An 18,871-nucleotide genomic window follows, 5' to 3' on the forward strand; every position below is an offset into this window, starting at 1 on the left:
CAAACAATCAATTTACAAAGCAGTTCTCATTTGCAAGAGCTAATAAAGAATCTATAATGGAAGAAAGATGGTGATGATACAACTTCAAGTAACCACTCCTTTTCATAAATTCTAGATCAGTAGTGAAGGAAGCCATTAAACAATGAACAAAAGAAATATCCCAATAACATACAAGAAAGAGGAGAAATTCTCACTTACAAGTCTCTTCATCTTTTTAAAACCTATTCAGAAAATCAGAACAAAAACAATATAAGCAAACGAATTCAGGCGAAAATTACTATGCATATACTTGCCACCTCAGCTTGAAGCAAATCAAGCCACAGTATTATATCACTGTTTCTGGTTGACACTGTTCTTCTTCTTGAGAAGGTATCCAAATTTTTTAAGCAATGGCTTCTTCTTCTTCTGTTGCTGCTGCTGCTCCTGCTGCTTTGATGGAGAGTGTCCACCATCATCCAGATTTTCTGAACTTACCCCATTTATCGGATCGAAACTCTCTCCGCCTTCTGGTTTTGAGTCTGTTTCATCATCAATGGATTCGTGTTCTGGTTCTCCTCCCTCTTGTGAGAACTCTTTCTTTTCAATCTTGCAGCTCTCCCACATTTTGTATTCAACCTTAACTGAATCATCTTCCTTCTCTTTTTTCTCTGCTTCTTTTGGTTTATCATTTCCATTTTGAAGTGTTGCTGCTGAATCTGTTTTTTCAGTCTTCTCATCCGAGGCACCATTACCTACCCAAGGAAACTCAAATTTGTGCTCTTCGTGTTCAATGGGTATTGGAGGTTCCACTTTGGTCTTCTCTTCCTGTCGTTTTCCATTCTCTTCAGAGAACTCGACCACTTTCGGTAGCAAATCATAGTCCTTCTCGCTGTCTGTTGGTTCACCATTCTCCATTGTTTGCTTTTTAGCAGAAGCTTCCTCAAGCAACTTGGATAACTCATCAACCTTCTTAAGAGAAGCAGCTTCCCTAGTTAGAAGCTCCTCATTTTCTTGATGAATGCTTTGGAACTCATTTTCTTTGTCTAATAAACTTTCTTTCAGTTTCATGCTCTCGGATTTAGCTTCTCCAAGAGCTTCCTGCAAATAGATAACTTCAGCTTCAACTTCCTTTAGACTATCCTTTAGTTGAGCTTCTTCCTCCCTCATCTTACAAGCTTCTTCCTCAGTTTGCTTAAGCAAATTTACAAGCCTATCTATTTCCTTGTCCAAGGACGAGTTCTCTTCTTCTGATTTCTTCACAGCATCAACCAGGTGAAGCTCCTTCTCTTCCCACTCAGCCTTGGAATTCTCATATTCGTGCTTTGATTTCTCAATGGTACTCGTTAGAATATCAATTTCGTGGTTTGAATTTTCAAGCATGTTTTCATATTTCTCATTTGTAGCTTTCAGTACCAACTTCAGATTTTCTATCTGTGACTCATAGTTCTCCTGATCAGCTTGACTAGACAACAGTTTCTCCTTGGTTTCCCTCGCCTCCGTAGAGATTTCATGCAATGCGGACGCCAAGCTTTCCATTGCCTTTTTGCTCTTCTCTTCCTCATCCTTTGAAGTTTCTAGCTCATTTAAGAGTTGGTTTTTCTCTTCTAATAGGCTTTGTACACTGGAAGCTGCAAGCTTCTCATTATTCAAAGCTTGAGTTTTCTCTTCGTTCACAGTTTCCAACTGTGCCCTCAGTGACGCAACCAACTTCTCCATTTCAGATGCTTCTTCCTTGGCCCGATGAAGATGGTGTTCCGACTCTTTTAAGTCTTCTTTCTGTCTTTTAACAGTCATCTCGAGCAAACCTACCTTCTCTTTTAGAGCAGCAATTTCAAGCTCTGCATTATGCAATAGATCATTGTTGTGTTCCAGTTGTTTCATCACTGAATCCAGGGATTCCGATGCCGATCGTTCCAGTTTATTCGCACTGTCCAACTTTGTTTCCATCTCTTCGGCTCTGTTTTTCCATTCTTCAACTAAACCATGTGCATATGTCTCAGCCATCTTTGCAGCTTCTAGATCAATATTAAGCTGTTCAATGGAAGCATCTTTGTCCATGATTGTCTCCTCATAGCACGTTTCTGCCATCTTTGCAGCTTTTAGTTCACTATTAAGCCGCTCAATTGAAACCTCTTTCTCCTTCACCATCTCTGCATAAGATTTTGCTTTCTCAAGCTCCAAATTCAGAGAATCAATCTCTGACTTAAGCTTCATTATCAATTGCCCATTCTCATTTGACTGCATTTCAAGCTTTGAGTCTAACAATGCTTTCAATCTGGTTAACTCACCTGAGAGAATCTCCACCTTCTCGACATGAATCTCGGCAATCTTTGTAGCATCATCAGCATGGCTCAGTGCCTGGTTCTTGGCATCCGTAGTCATTGCCAACTCCATCTTCACTCTTTGAAGCTCTTGACTGGTAGAGAGGAGAGCAGCAACATCTAATGCATGTTGGCTTCTTACAGCTTCTATTTCTTTCTCCCATTCCTCTTCTTTCTTATGAGCTTCCTCAAGTCCCGCTTGCTCCATCTCAACAGCCCGGAACTTTTCGATCTCAGAACTCTCTTCAGCTCGCTTTTGTGCCACCAAAGCCTCTCTGAGTTTCTCATTTGCTTCCTCTGCTGATTTCTGTGCTTCTTTCAATTCATTGCTTAGCTTTTCTCTCTCTTTTTCAACCAAAACTATTTGCTCCTTTGCCTTCTTCAGATCTTCCTGAGCTACATTTAATTGAGCCTGTATCTCCGATCCTTTGGTACTCCGTGGCTGTGCTTTCTGAATAACAAGAAAACAGAAAGAAATCAAACAGCATGTAATGATTTGCATTCACATATTTACTTCAATCTAAAAAAGACAAGACATCGTATGAATGCAAAAACATCCAACACAATAACATTAGCAATTCTGATCACAGAATTGTGGAGTAATGAGCACATGAGCCACAACTTACATCAGGTGGGGTAGCGACTTTTGGCAATTGACGATCAACAGCAGGCTTCGAAGTTGCAGGTCGAGGGGAACGGTCAATTGAGAGCCGAGACCTTTGCAAAGGAGAATGAGAATCAGACTCTGATTTAGCAATCCCCCTATTCAGTTTGCTCACCCTAGGAGTTGCAGGTGATGTTTTGTTGGGAGTTTCAGGTGTAGAAGATCTGTTAAGATGCAATCAAAATGTACTAATCAAAACCACACAAAATGAAGCAGAAGCCAAATAATCAAACAAACCCATCTCAAATTCCCAAAGAACATCCAAAGAAAGTTGAATTTTAGCAACATTTCAGCATCTTCAAGAACAATTCCAATAAAAAAATTAATAGAAATGGAAGTTCCATCAAGAAAAAAACAGCACAAACACTAACACTCTAAAAGAGAAAAAAAAAAAAGCCTAAAATTACTTCCAAGTAGATCTAACCAACAAAGGATGAGATCTTGAAAAAACCACCGTCAAATCAACTACCAAAAGGTTAATACAAAGAAATCCAGAAACAGCCTATAGTGCAACAGATAGTGAAAAAAAAAAAACAGAGAACCCAAAACACACCCACACACAAAAAAAAAAAAAAAAAAACAGAATCAGTACAAAACAGAACAAACAAAAAAAAAGAGAAAGCAAAACAAAGCAACAGCCATAAACAAAACAAAAGATCCAAGAAAATTGGGAATGGGAATTAAAATTACACCCAGAAGAACTGATCGGTCACTCAAAAACTGGAAAAAAAACAAAACCCAAATCAGATCGCTGCAGAAAAACATACTTGGATTTAGTGGACATGGCGGCAGTGTAAGATGAAGTAACAGAAGTGTTGGGTAACAGAGAAGCAAAACAGAAAAACAAAACCCAGTAAGAAGGTGCTAAAATGGCAGCATTATGAATTGTTGAAAGAAGTTTCTTGAACTTCTGTGTTGTTGTATAGTGACAAAGAAGGAAACCCCAGAAGGAAGGAGAGGAAGAGGAAGAGGAAGAAGAAGGTAAAGGAAAAATGGAGGAAAAGATGGGTTTGATAAAAAGAAAGAAAGAGGAAAAGAAAGGAAAAGAAAAGAAAAAAAAGGGAGAAACTTGAAATAATTTGGGTTGGTTTTGCTGTCCCTAAAATTGCCAAAACCCACAAGAAGATACAACTCAACATTCAGAATGACCAAAATACCCCTGATGGTCTCTTCTTCATCAGTTAAAGCTTCAACAATGGCTGCTTTTTTCAGAGAGCAAATGACCAATGGAAGACCAAGCTGACCAAACCCCAATATCTTAGCCTTACCCATGGGATTTTCAATTTCCTTATTTTTACTCTCTTTTTTCTTCCCTCTTTTGGGACAATTGTAATTTCTTTTAGGGAGTAGGGAGCTTTTTTCTTGTTGGAAACTGTAAAAAAAAAAAAAAAAAGGGAAGAAAAAGCACTTTTTTTTTCAATGTTCTTCTTCTTCTTTTCTTTTTGAAGTGTGTGTTTTCTTTTTTAATTAAAGGAAGAATTTGATTTTTGATGAAAGGATTTATCTTTTCTTGCTTATATTAATGTTTTCTTTTCTTTTTTTTTAAATTATTAAACCCTTATCTCTATATACCATACTTAATTGTTATTTGTTAATTATGTAATTAAAATTATTAGAAATTTGAGAGAATGTTGAAATGCGTGAAAAATCTATAACAAAAGAGATAAGATTGTGAAGCATGAAACATTGAGAATGAAAACAAAATGAATTTGATTTATAAATTAGGTTTAAAACATTGAATTCAAATGGTAGTTTTAGATTATATTACAATTTTTGTTTCATTAATTTTTTTGCAAAGTGTTAGTTTTGAGCTTGAGAAGACAAAAATCATATATGAATTTTATTCTTTTATTATTAGTAGTAGTATTTAAGTTTAGAATGATGATTAGTATCCTATTTTGTTTTAAATATGTTTTTTAGTGTTCTTATTTGAGATCTTGTGACAGTTGAGTTTTAAATAATAATTCATTTTTTTAAATCACATACTTTGTAATGCAATGATTTGATCTCCAAGCCAAAATTTTAAAAATAACATTGAAAAACAATCTCAACCTAACTAATAATTATTCTTTGAAATTGAATTGAGAGAAAAGAAAAAAAAAAGAAAAAACTCTTTATACTATTTAGATATAAACATTGGAGAATTTAATTTTACTTAAATCCAATTCTTTTTTTGGATATTTTCACTCTGATTTATATGAACTTTCAAAATTGTATAAAACTTTAGAAAAATAATGTTATACAAAAACACATTAACTAATATAGAAATTGAATTTTATGTTTAATAAATATTTAATATTAAAAAATGTTAAATATATAAGGAAAAACATATGCATGAGCTCAACTTATAATTTAACCCATTCATTTATTTATTTATATGGCATGCATTTGTATATGTATATAAATAAATCATAATTAAAGTGATTAATAGGTAGAAGAGAATATAATTAAAAAAGAATAGAAATCCAAGCATAGAAAGATGTACATAATTATCTCTCTCTCCTTTAATTTGAAATGAATGATTTGGCAATTCTAAGTAAATTTATGAAGTGAATTAATTTGGGATAAAATAAAAAGATGAGAATTTAGTGTACTTATTTAAGTCTAAAACCATAAATCATTTGGTGTGAAAGTTAATGAACTTTCAAAGCCAACTAACCATTATAATAATTGTTATTATTATAAAAATAAGTTTTATGTATAATTTGGTCAACTGCCAAGCTGTTATGTAATAATCTAAACTTACTTTAATTTAATTTTACTTCTAAATATCCTCTTTTGCTATCTTAATTCCTTTCTCTTTTCTTTTTTCAAAAGCAAAATTTCACATAATTATATTCTAAAAATTATTATTTATCCATGAGTTATAAGAAAATGGATCATTTTTCTAATCATTAAGTTTTAAAATGTCACTTTTTATTGATTTTTTAAAAAAATATAACAAACTACCCAACAATTTCATAAAGTTTCAATTTCAAAAACAGAAAACTTTAACAGACCTACAATGAAAAGTACCAAAAATATATTGTCATTATTTAACATCAGTGTTAAACTATCGTTTAAATTTAAATATTTTTTTGTACATGATCATTTATATTTAATCATTTAATTTTGGATAGTCAAATCTAAATTATTTTTTTTAATATTTTTGATACACGATCATTTATATTTGGTATAAGATTGATCGCTTAAATTTGGTTACCAAATCTAAATGATTTTTGAATTTTTTTGTACACGATGATTGTTTAGATTTTGCTATTTTTTCCTTCCAAATTTGGTAGAGGATTTTGAACAATCAACCATTTGAAAAAAAATAGATATTTTATATTTGGTATACGATCTTGAATCAAATAACAGTTTGAAAAATAAATAAAAGAAAAATTGTTGAAGACGATCTGAAATATTTTAACGTTAATTATATTGAAAATATAAATATTTTAATTGTTTATTATATTAATGAATTTTTTCATTTTGAGTAGATGAGATTTGAATTAAGACCTTCGAGGGTTTTAAAGAGACACAACCACAATACCAAAGATAAAATATGATAAAAATAAAGCATTATTTAAGATATATTGTAATTTAACACTTTAAAATTAATAATAAAATACAAAAAATTGAGAATGTGAGGACACGTGCTCCTAGCCCCTTAGTAGATTCGTTCATGGTTCTTAGTGTTAATTTATCCTAAATTAATTTAAAATAAATTATGATCGAATGACGTGAGTGATTCTAATTTTAATGAAAATAAATTTAATCAAAACTAAATTAATACAAATTGAAAATGAGTGAAAACCAAAAGGTAAATGTGTATATATAATTTTAGAATGGGATTAAGAATTCAAACTATTTTAAAAATAAAGGTGAAAATGTCATAATTGAAAGTTTTCTTTTATACGATGTCAAACTATTATTTATATTTTATTTAATAATTTTATTATAGTTTCAACATTTTCTCATTTTATTCTTTTCAACAATATTTAAGATCGAATAATTTAGTTTTTTATACGCTGATTCATTACACTTTTTATTTGGAGGTGCTTCTTGAACTTTATGTAAGAACATACATTTAAGTGAAATTGATCCTTCTAATCATGGAGTGTTCGAATCTTGAGATAAAGAACTTGTTTCGAGATATTTATGTGACAGACAATCCTTTTATAATCCATTTTTAAAGTTGAAATCATTTTGATTTTGAGGTTCTTACTTATTCAGAATTGGGGGTTGGGGGTTCTCATACAAAAGGGACATTTTTATTCCCAATTCACTAGGGTTTTTATATGTTATAGAGTCAACCTTATAATTAGGTCAACTTCGACCCAACCATCTGAAGGCCTAAACTTTTTTTTAAAAGAATATTGTAGTACAACTTGGGGTAGGGATTTGAACCTAAAATCTCCTCAGATACATATAGGTATTAGTTGAGCTAAAATTCATGTTGGCCGCCTAAGTTTTGCTTAAGATGAAATTCAATAGGCTTGAGACACTATTTGGATCTGGATAGGATCGATCTAACCTTTAATAGAGTATTTATCTATAGGCTAATTGGATGAATATGTTGGTCGAGCTCAAGTCTATCTCATTAGAATTATGAGAAATTGTATTAACGACAAAACTAGAAAAAATATTTTGCAATTATAGCATATAATCTAAACATATAACAAAAGATGATAGCACCCGTTTTCCATTCTTCACTTCAAAGCACCTTTGAGTTTAGGATTCATTTCCATAGCCACCTTAGTTTAATGTAAATGACGTGTTGTTTTCCTCGTATTCGTCACTAGACGGTTTGGATGCACTTAATTCGCCCTTCTTTACCAACTAAAATTGAAAAGATCGTCTGAAATTGAGACATCGATTCATGATTAATTTTATTTTCGTTTTAATTAATCTACTTTTTCCCTTACTAAAAGTATTAGTGATAGACTTCTATTAGTGATAAAAGTAAATCACTTCTCTATCGAAGATAGAAGTGTATCAATGATACTTCTATTATTGATTAACTAGTATGAAAGTCATTGTTACCAACAAATTTCTATTATTGATTGAAATCTATCATTTAATCACAATGTTAATCTTACAACAACCAAACAAAGTCAAATGTTTTAGAAGATGCATAATGCAAAAGAACAAAAAAACAACAGTCATGAGAAGTCAACTAAGCATATAAGAAACAAAATTAATGACGTAAAAGTCTAGCATCGATAGAAACTAAAAAAAACACTTAAAAGAGTGACACAAACAAATTCTAGTTCATATACAAATCAACTAAACCTAGTTAGTACTTACAAGTCACAGAGTTCAATTTGTCTTAACTTAAGGTCCTTCACAGAAAAAAAAGAAAAAACAACTCTTTTGGAAATATATGAAGAAAACAGTTCATTGGGTCAATTTTGTAATAAGTAGAAACTTTTTCTCTCTCTTCTTTTTTTGGTTTATATTTGTGTCAGATGCCCTTTCTTTTTCAATGTTTTACATATTTGCCCGTTTATTTAAGAATAATGATGGTGTTGGTGCATGTCAACGTGTTTCATTATAATTTGATACAAGTTTAATCAAATTTAACATCTCAAATCAATACATCTTTTTTTTTCTTCTTATTTTCTTATAATCTTGTATCAAAATTATAATTATATGTTAAGTTAAATGAGAATGACTCAATTTGTATTTAAAATTTTGGAGGAGAAATTAAGAAATATTAGCTAGCATGTGTAAATATATTTTTGCACTATAATTTGTATTTAAATTACAAATTAGAGAAGAATGATTGATTCAACCAAATACGTACAAAAATAAACTCTAACATTGTATGATTTGTATTGAAATATATATTTTAAAATATTCGAGAATGAGAGATTTTTTTTTGTCAACTATTCTTAAGCTTAGTTCTCTTTTAACCACTTTAATAAGTAGTACTTAGTTTATGATTAAAATATAATAAAGTAGGCTTGCATGTTAAACAAACAATAAAATGAAAATGTTGATTAAAGTTTTGGATTTATTTTTATTTTATGAAACAGAGTGCTATAAACATTACAATCCTATGATTAGATGAGACTCTATATACTCATAGGTGTTAACTTTTTTAAGTGTGAAAAATCTAATATATTTTTAACCTAAGTTTGAACATTCTTTTTAACCTAATTTCTTTTTTCATGTATAGCTACGTTTTTAGAAGATGGTTTTGAATGTTTTATTGCCATTTATTAATTAGCCTAATTTTAAATGGAGATGATTTATGATTTAAAGATGATTTAAAGAAGATTTTTCTAATGATTTTTATTATATTTTTTTTTATTGTTGGATTTATTAATTAGCCTCTAATTTTTCAAAACCTCAAACCCACCCACTTCATTAACGTCTAGATATAGATCAAATCTTTGTTTGATGTTGCTTCTATTTTGTTTTATTTTTATAATGTTCCAATACCAAATAATATATACATTTTTATTTTGACTATTTTTAAATCTACTAAAATAACTAAACTATTTACGAAATATAGTAGGTCTATGTATCTATGGATAGATCACGATAAATCAAGATAGACTACTATATGTGTTTATATATATATGTCATGACAAACAAATATAATAGTTTATTGTGATCTATCATATATATAAATTTTGATATTTCGTTATATTTATAAATATTTTCATGTGTTTTGTAATTTAAAATAACTTTTCTTTTTATTATTATATTCATCTAATATTCCATTTAAAACTTTTCAAGTTTCGATTTTTTTTTTCTATTATAACAATTACTCAATTTTTATATAGTAAGGTTTGGAAATTAAATTGTGTGATTTAAAAAAAAATGTATAAAAAATTGTTAAGGAAAAATATTTGTAAAGATAAGGTTGTTTAGTTTAGGGTAAATTATGGTAAATTGATAAATATGTTAAAATATTTATAAAATAAGTAAAACTGTTTATTCTTTTAAATTTTGCTATATTTTATAAATATTTTGATTCATTGTTTTTTTATTGTTATTGTTATTTTATTTTATTAATTATCGTGAGAATTATATTCTTTTAATCTTTCATGCACTTTGAATTCATCTATGTATCTAAAATAGTTTCTAAAGATTTTAAATAGAATTAACTATTGATGGATATAAATATTGGGTCGAATACATGATGAAATTGGTTTGCAAAATTGTAGAAAATAAAACTATTATTAAATGAAAATAAATTGACACCTTAAATTCTTATTGAAATAAATGAAACCGATAATTTTTTTTTTTAATGAAAAAGATCAAATCTCCTTTTTCTTTTTTTGTTCTTTTAATGAAATGATCATTTAAAAATAAAGATATTCATTCTATTTTTTCAATCTCAAAGGATTAAATAATAATAGATTATTATAATTAAAGAAAGTCGTTATAGTAAAATCGATAGACACGCTGCTTTTAAAAAGCAATGATAGAGTGATATTTATCGGAAAACTTATTGTTTGGATCCACACTAATAAGGCAGCATTTTAAAAAAGAAGTAAATATACAAAAGCCCAAAAAATGATGCTGAATGAATAATTCCAAAAGAGAAGTAAGAGAAGAAATTATGGCATTGAAAATGAAAGTATTACTATAAATATAAATTGGATTGTTACAAATCACCAAATATTTTTAAAAAAGAAAAAAAGAAAAGAAAAGAAAAGAAGGATAGATAAGAAGAATCTAAGATTAGGAATGGAAGAAATGGGAACCATGTGGTATTGTGAGTTAAGGAAAGAATGTTGAATGATTGAAGAAGACAATAGAAAAGGGCTTTTTTTTATTATTATTATTTTATAAAAATAAAATAAAAATTGGTAGGAAGGTGAGTGGGAAGTGGTAACAAACAAAAATAAATAAATAAAAGAGAAAGAAAGAAAAATGGGTGTTTCTTATAGTGTTGGCAAATTGATTGGAATTGTACAAAAAGAAAAAAGAAACTTTTTTATCATTCAAATGTTGCAATCAAAAGTTATCATAAGCTTTGGGTAGTTGCATCTCTACCATATTCATCTTATTTTATTTCTTTTGTTCATCATTCATTAACCATTTTATAAACTCTTTTTCTTTTTCTTTTTCTTTTTTAGCTTTTCACTAATTAACATGTTAATGTAGAAACTATTGATATTATCTCTTTAAAAAGTTTCTTAACGTAAATTTTTTACACGTTTTGTCTCAAGTTTAATTTATTCTTTTTTTTAATAATTATACTAAGAAGAATAAGAATAAAAACAATGATGGTTTTGGCATTAATCCACTATATAATAAAACCACTAAATAACCTATCACTTATTATGATCATATGGATAATCTCATGTACAAATATTACACCTAATAATACAAGACTATAATATATAACTTTATTGAGAATCAAAGCACATGAATTTGGTTAATAATTAAGTTTTCTCTTTTTGAGTGTTCTATATGGTAGCAACAAATTGGAATAATTATTTCAAGAAAGAAAAACATATGTATATTCTCAAATAAGTTGTAAGCATATGTAATGAGAAATTACCATAAATTACATTATTGATTAATCAATCCTAACTTTAAGGTTGTATCAAGTAGATTTTTTAAATTTAAAAGGTATATAACTTGTACATATAATTATAAGGTTTTGTGTATTAAAATCTTTAAAACTTTCTATTTGTGTGTCAAATAAATTATCAAAAGCAAATAAAACCAAGTGTGTGTGTTAGGTAGAACAAAAGTGTTGTTAATTTTATCACTTCCTTACAACATATACGTATTTGAATACCAAGGAAAAGATTAAATAAGTAATACAATGGAAATAAAGTTGAGTTCATACTCAGATGATTTCACAACAAAGTCTTGAGGCTATTAGGCCATAATGTCACTCTACATTTTTTGGTTCATTGAGGAAAATGTGATTGGTAAGTTTGCTTGAGAATGTTTTATCTTGAAAAGAAACAATATAGGTTTTGTTATGACCTATATAATCCATGTGAAATAAAGAGGTGAGCAATTAAAATGACGAATAAGATAGTAATTGATAAATTAATTTGCTTGATTATTCCATGATATACTAATAAGATAGGTGTATTCTTATGTATATACACACATTACATGAGAATATACATGTGGTGAAAATTACAATACAATCAAGTATACAATTAAGGCATGATTATTGTGATGATTGTGAATAATGGAATATCCTCCCACAAACTAAAGATGGTAGAGAAGTCAAAAGTTTGTCCGGAAGATGTGAAAATGTTGGAGAAGACAAGAGTTTTGTGAGGAGATTGACCAAATGATATTTAGAAGAAATAAAGCAAACTGAGATATTTTTACGAACCACCTTCTCACGAACAAAATGATAATAAATTTCAATGTGTTTTGTGCGAGTATGGAAAACTAGATTATTAGTTAGCAATATTGCACAAACATTATCACTTCATAAGGTTGGAGTATGAAGAGGAACATGAAGATCATAAAAGAGTTGCTAGATTTAGTAAAGATCTGCAGTCGTAGTGGCAAAAGAAAGATATTTTGCATCAGCAGAAGAAGCAAGATACAATGGGCTACTTTTTGGAGGACCAAGATATGGAACTATCACCAAAAAAGGCAATGAATCAAGATGTGGAGCATCGATCAAGAGTGTCTTCGGCCCAATCAGAGTCACATCAGACTTTTAAGGAAAAATTGCTTTGGCAAAAAAAACAAGAGATATAGTGCCACATGGATACTGAAGTATGCGTGTGGCTGCAAAAAAGTGGAGCTATACATAAATTGACTTACACAGTTTACAGATAAGGCAATTTTAGGCTAAGTGAAAGTGAGATATTGTAGTGAGCCAACAATCTGACGGTAAAGAGATGGATCATGAAATGTTGGAGCGGTGGTATGTAAATCAACTATAGTAGACATGAGTGTGAACAAGATTTTGCAGAGGTCGTACCTAATGTGGTAAGGAGAACTATGAACTATGGTGAACGAGTGAATTTTGAGGCTCATAAAATACTTCAAGAGTGTCCAATATCGGATAACTAAAATTCAAGACCCAACTGTTTCTTGAGTACAGAGACAATGTAAGAGAAGTTAGAGCCAGTAACAATAATATCATCTACATAAAGTAATAAGTAAGTAAGGGAATATCCAACTGAACGAATGAACAGAGAGGAGTTAGCGGTCGAAGCAACAAATCCCAAAGGAAATAAATAGGAATCGATCAAATCAGGCACAATGGGTCATCTCGAGACCATATAGGCTTCTGTGAAGGAGACAAACATGAGTGGGGTATGATTTATCTTGAAAGCTAGTTGAGAAGGCCATGGAGAAAATAATTTTTGACATCTATTTGGGTATTAAGGACCAATTATATTGAGCAACAAGATAAAAAATTATCCATTAGTTAGTCTTTTAATGACTAGGTTGAATGTTTGGTCAAAATAAAAACCTCTCACCTAATGATATCTTTTTAATCAAGCGAGCTTTGTAACAAGCAACTAAACTATCAGGATTTAATTTGATGCAACAAACCTATTTACAACCAACAAAATTCATGGAAGGAAGACAAGGTACTAAGGACCATTTACCTTGTTCTTGTTCTTGGAGAGTATGAAATTCTTCATTCATGGCAGATCTCCATTCAGAGTATTTGAAAGCTTCAAGGTAAGTTGTAGGAGTAGTTGGAATGATTGATGAATGTGTAATGAGAAAGGCCGTGGGTTTAAAAATTCTAGACATTGCTTGTGTTTGCATTGCATGAGTTTTGAGAGAATTATGAGCTAGTTAGACATACGAGGCAACCTAATTCATTTCCTGATTTTTAATTGACAAAAGGTAAAACATTCAAAGACTCACAATGAGCGTTAGTATCTATAAACGTAGAGGAATTAATGTCAATAGTGGGAGTGCCCGGGGAAGGGATCGGTGAGGAGGTAGGAGAGATTGGTATAGGTATTGAATGAGAAGGAGTAGTTAAGGAAAAGTTTAGTAAAGTGAGCAATAAGCTAGGGTCGGGAGAAGATGCTTTGGGAGATGGGAGTAGGAGATTTTAGGGTGCCAAAAAGAAATATGGTTTCGTGAAAAATAGCATGATGGGAACAATAGTTTTTTTTGTTAAGGGACTATAACTAGGGGTGTAAGAATAACCCTAGTATCCCAACAACCTAGACTACCTAACCCATATTATAGGTAATTGTGTACCAACCTAAACCACTAAGAATGACTGACCCAATCTGTAAAAAGAATCTGATCCACCTTGGCTCAATCCACGTGAGTTAAAAAACATATATGAATTGGAAAAACTGCTCGAGTCATTTTGTTTTCCTCTGCCACGTGTGCTAGAGTTTGGAGAAGGATGGAATTTTGCTATTGTACAGTGCACTTCGGATCTACCATGGAATGCTTGAGGAGGATAATTTCTTCAGCTATCAACAAGGTGTGGAGTTCTTCAAGAGAAATTTTGCCACTGCAAGTTTAAATGGAGGTTTGAAAAGGGTTGAATTGAATTGGAGGACCATTTAAGGTATGAAAAAAGTCAATAACTAACAAAGAGGTCATGGGTTCAATCCATAACGGCGACTTATCTAGGACAACAAGTTCTTTCATATGATAAGTATATTTTTCAATAGTTTTAGAAGTTTTTTTTTTTTTTTTTTTTTTTTTTTTTTTTTTGTGGTATAGAGAACAGAGCATAAATCAAGAATATTAGATTGGGCAACAAGGTAGCATTGATTAGAGTAATAAGATCTTGGTCATGAGATACCCATTGAAGATACTCAGAATTTACCTCAATGTTGTCTGTATCTGTTGATGAGCAGATGGTTTTGAGTGGACATGGGATAAAGTCATCAAGGTGGCTAAACCAAGAGTAAGCCTTTAAAATGGATGAGACTTGATAGTTCTAGAATACATAGTTTGTGAACGGATGGGGACAAGGTTGCAAATATTGGATAACAAGAAAATAGTAGAAATAGTGATAGGGCATTGTTGGATGTCCAAGGATCCGTTGAAATGGTGATGGAAGGGGTAGGTTCATAAGTGAGGGTGGGAGAGGTCATGTGAGAGGTAAGAACTTTGCTATAGTTTTTTTTTTTTTTTTTTTTTTTTAAATGTTATAATACCATCAAATAACTAGTAAGACAATAATTGAGAAATGAATTTGCTTGTTTTATTCCATGATATATTGATGGTATTTATACACATTACATGAGAATAAGTATGGTAAAAATTAGGGAAATTTTGAGAAATAGCGCCTTATGGTTTTATATTTCAAAAGTAGTATAGTTTTGAAAAACTCGTAATTTTATTTTTCTCGGGATCAATCTCGGTCGAGATCGACCCCGAGATTCTTTTCAAAAATCCTTTGAAGGATTTATCTCGATCTCTCTCGATCGAGTGCCTCATCGAGGTAGTGTGTTTTTTTTATTACAAATTTGAAAATAAAGACAAAGAAGCCAAACAACGTAACAAGATACTTTGGATATTAGAATAATTTTTTCTTACAAACATTTGTTTCTTGAGAGCATCAGGAAGAACAACCTTAAAGAATGAACATTATCTGACGCTTTACAAGGTCGTTTGACGATGTTATTTTGCCTGTGACGGGAGGAAGCCATGAAGGGGAGCTCTTGTTTAGGAAATTTCACAATATTTTTCCTTCTATGACTAAAAATTAAACTTTAAATAAAACTAATTGGCCTAAAAATGACTAACCTCCAATAAAAAATGAGTTGGTGGAGTGAGTGATGGAGGAACTTTCATATTGGTCATTTCTTTAATTTATGGCTAAGATATTTTCCTAAAAATGACTAAAAAATGTATGAGTCTTACTTTTTAGTTTTCATTTCAGATTCTATTTTTAAACTAGGGGACATCTCAGGGTAATCTTAGTCCAAGATTATATTACATAATGCTTTTGTTCTTTAGCTCAGGACGATCTCAGGGCAACTTTAGCTTGGGACAATTAATGATATAATTGCTTCTATTTTTAAACTTGGAGACATCTCGGGGAAATCTTAGTCCAAGATCATATTACATAATACTTCTGTTCTTTAGTTCGAGGTCATTTGGGAAACTTTGGCTTGAGATCAATGACATAATTGCTTCTATTTTTAAACTCGAAAACATCTCAGGACAACCTTAGCTCGAGATCATATTACATAAATGCTTCTGTTCTTTAGCTCAAGGTCATCTCGATGCAACTTTGGTGTAGGATCAATGACAAATTACTTTTGTTTTTCAGCTCGGTGCATCTCGGGGCCGCGATGGCCCGAGAACAATCAACTTAAATACTTTTGTTTTCAACTCTGGAATTCTCGTGGCAAATTTGGCTCAGGAAGACAGTTAACCTCAATTTCTAAATTATTTAAGTTACATGATTTCAATATATAAATGATTTTTGTCAATCTTATTAGAAGTTATTTAAGCACACCACATTGAAATTCGTTCAAATTGTAGGAGTGAAATAATTCACTTCTCAGCCGGAATGAGCAAAATGCTTGAAGTTTAGTATTTTCGGAGAATATGTAATGTTTGGAATACCAATGGTATTTTGGTAAGTTTATATATTCCTTTATTTTCAATTTTTTTAATACTTCTCAGTGATGCACTCGGCTGAGAGAGATCAAGAAATTTTCTTCAAAGAGCTTTTTACAATTTGGAAAGAATCAAGGTAGATCTTGGTCGAGATTGACCCCGAAAATAACAAAATTAAAAGTTTTAAAAAATTGTGCTACTTTTGATTATAAAACTAAGAGGGTGCTAATTTTTTCAATTTTCCTAAAAATTACAATACAATCAAATATACAATTAAGGCATGATTGAAGATCATAATTTAAAGAAAAGATTATGGAGCAATTCCAGTGATTGGCAATATTGGAATATCCTCCGATAGCAACAAGGATTTAGCAAAAAAGTAGCACCCTAGGTTCAACCCATTTTCGACCTAGAGAAGAGGGTGGTTAAGTTCGTGTCAGAGTCCAAATTAATGTGTTTAGCCTAGAACGAGATTGGTGAAATAACTATTGAGAGATATTCGTTGTATGTCATAACCTAAAGAACCATCCTAATACTAAAATGAGTTTGGGAGAAAGATGCTCTACTTTAAACAAGGTTGAGATTGACCCTAGTCAAATGCAAAACAAGGTATGCCTCTTGGCTTGATAAATTATACGATAATCCTAAAAGTAACTCCGAAACCCTATTGAAATAACCGAAGTCAATCATTTTCATATAAATAATTATATATCTCCTTGAGTTCTACTTGTAAACTTTCACTCTCACTTTCTGACTTAAACATTAGTGTGTATTTTGGCAAATACCTCATTGATATGCAAGGTTTTCTTTTTTGCATATCACACTTTTTTCTCTTTCAAATAAATTCACTAATGATGTCACGTGAAAGTCAATTGTTTTACCTCTACCTGAATTTATTTGAAAGTGATTATGCAAGTATCGGCTAAGTGGTGTGTGCAAGTTAACTGGAGGTTTTTTTTTGTTTTCAAAGGAACTTCATTCAACCTTAAAATCAAGGGAACAAAGAGGAGAACTATCAATGATAAGAATAGCCCCAACAACTTCCAACATCATCTAAAATGGAAAAAACAAAAAACCAAACGTATTAGAAAAATCAATGGCAAAGCAGGCTACACAATTAGTAGCTTTTTTTAGCACGACGACTGAAAAATAAAGAGACAATTTCCAAGGGTCTGGTTAAAACATTGATCTAATCAATTGAATTTTTCACCTCGGTATAGTCTAACGAACATTTTTTTGTAATCAAGTTCACCACATTCAAAGAATCAAATTCAACCATAATGGCCTAGGAAAGAGAGAAGACATAAGAACTGAGATGTTTAAAACCACGACAACTTGAATTTCCAATTATTTGACATGTCACTCTTTAGAGATCTTTCAATAATCCACACACATAAAAGATCCAAGAAAGTTTTAAACCACTCATCTCACTTCATTGCAACACTTTCGATAGTTCCACGAAGTACTACATTAGGCTTTCCATTTATTCATCCAAGGGAGCACCAAAAGAACATGACTCACTAGGCTCTCCATAGGTAGCAATCACATTTTTTGATAAAGAAAAGAACAAGAACACTTGTCAAGATATATGTGAAACTTATCTTGAAACTACTCGAGGGACGCTTTAATTCCATTGATGTCAATAGAATTATGATAGCTCCAACAAAGGCATAACATGATATGGTTTAAGGTTTAGGGTTTCACTTTTGATGCGCAAACGTTTTAACGTTTTTTCTAATCATGAAAATTGATATATTCATGTTGATTGTTTGGCTTGAGTCGGCTTCATAATCTCACATAACTTTTTTTCTAATCTTGCAATCTTTTTTACAGGCCTTAGAAAATGAGACTATAGTTAGCATAGAAAAGGTGAGTCAATGAAGGGCAATGGCATGATTTAAACAAATTCCTTTGAAGGAAGAAAAAGAAACCTACTTGTTTAGCAGGTTGTGAGACCTTTAACACGTGTGAAAAAAATAAGTAAGGAGTCAAACAAGTCTCAAACAAAACAAAAACGAAAGTAATGTGAAGACATTGTTCATCACTAGAATTTTTTGGTAAACTAGAATGCGTATTTTATGTAGACATATATACGAGTGAAATAAAATGTAAAATATGGTTAAAATATTATTGTGAATCCTAGGTTTTTAAATGTCCATTTTTAGTTTCGATATTTTCATAAATCTAAAATTTAATCTCTCAACATTAACTTTTTTTTATTGGCTAAAAAATAGTAATCATTTTCATACAAGAAAATACAGTATGTACAAATATTATCAAATCGTTACTACTAAATTTAAGATTTGGACTAAAAAACTAAACATTTTGAAAGAACATTAACAAAAGTCCAAATTTCGCAAATTGTTTGGAAAGGACCCTCAAGAGGCAAAGCATTTATTCGAATGGGCAAAGG

General features: G+C 30.8%; 1 protein-coding gene across 1 annotated transcript; it reads right to left on the minus strand.

Annotated features, from left to right (window-relative positions):
- Window positions 1-4,128, minus strand: LOC101216508 (WEB family protein At3g02930, chloroplastic). The gene is made up of 3 exons (XM_004148029.3): window positions 3,732-4,128; window positions 2,927-3,128; window positions 1-2,751 (listed from the first exon to the last, which is right to left on the minus strand). The coding sequence occupies exons 1-3, from the start codon at window positions 3,746-3,748 to the stop codon at window positions 331-333; spliced, it is 2,640 nt and encodes an 879-aa protein (XP_004148077.1). The 5' UTR covers window positions 3,749-4,128; the 3' UTR covers window positions 1-330.
- Between the last annotated feature and the right edge of the window lie 14,743 nt (window positions 4,129-18,871).

The sequence above is a fragment of the Cucumis sativus genome, chromosome 2 (genome assembly GCF_000004075.3).
Source record: "Cucumis sativus cultivar 9930 chromosome 2, Cucumber_9930_V3, whole genome shotgun sequence".
Taxonomy (NCBI): Eukaryota; Viridiplantae; Streptophyta; class Magnoliopsida; order Cucurbitales; family Cucurbitaceae; genus Cucumis; species Cucumis sativus.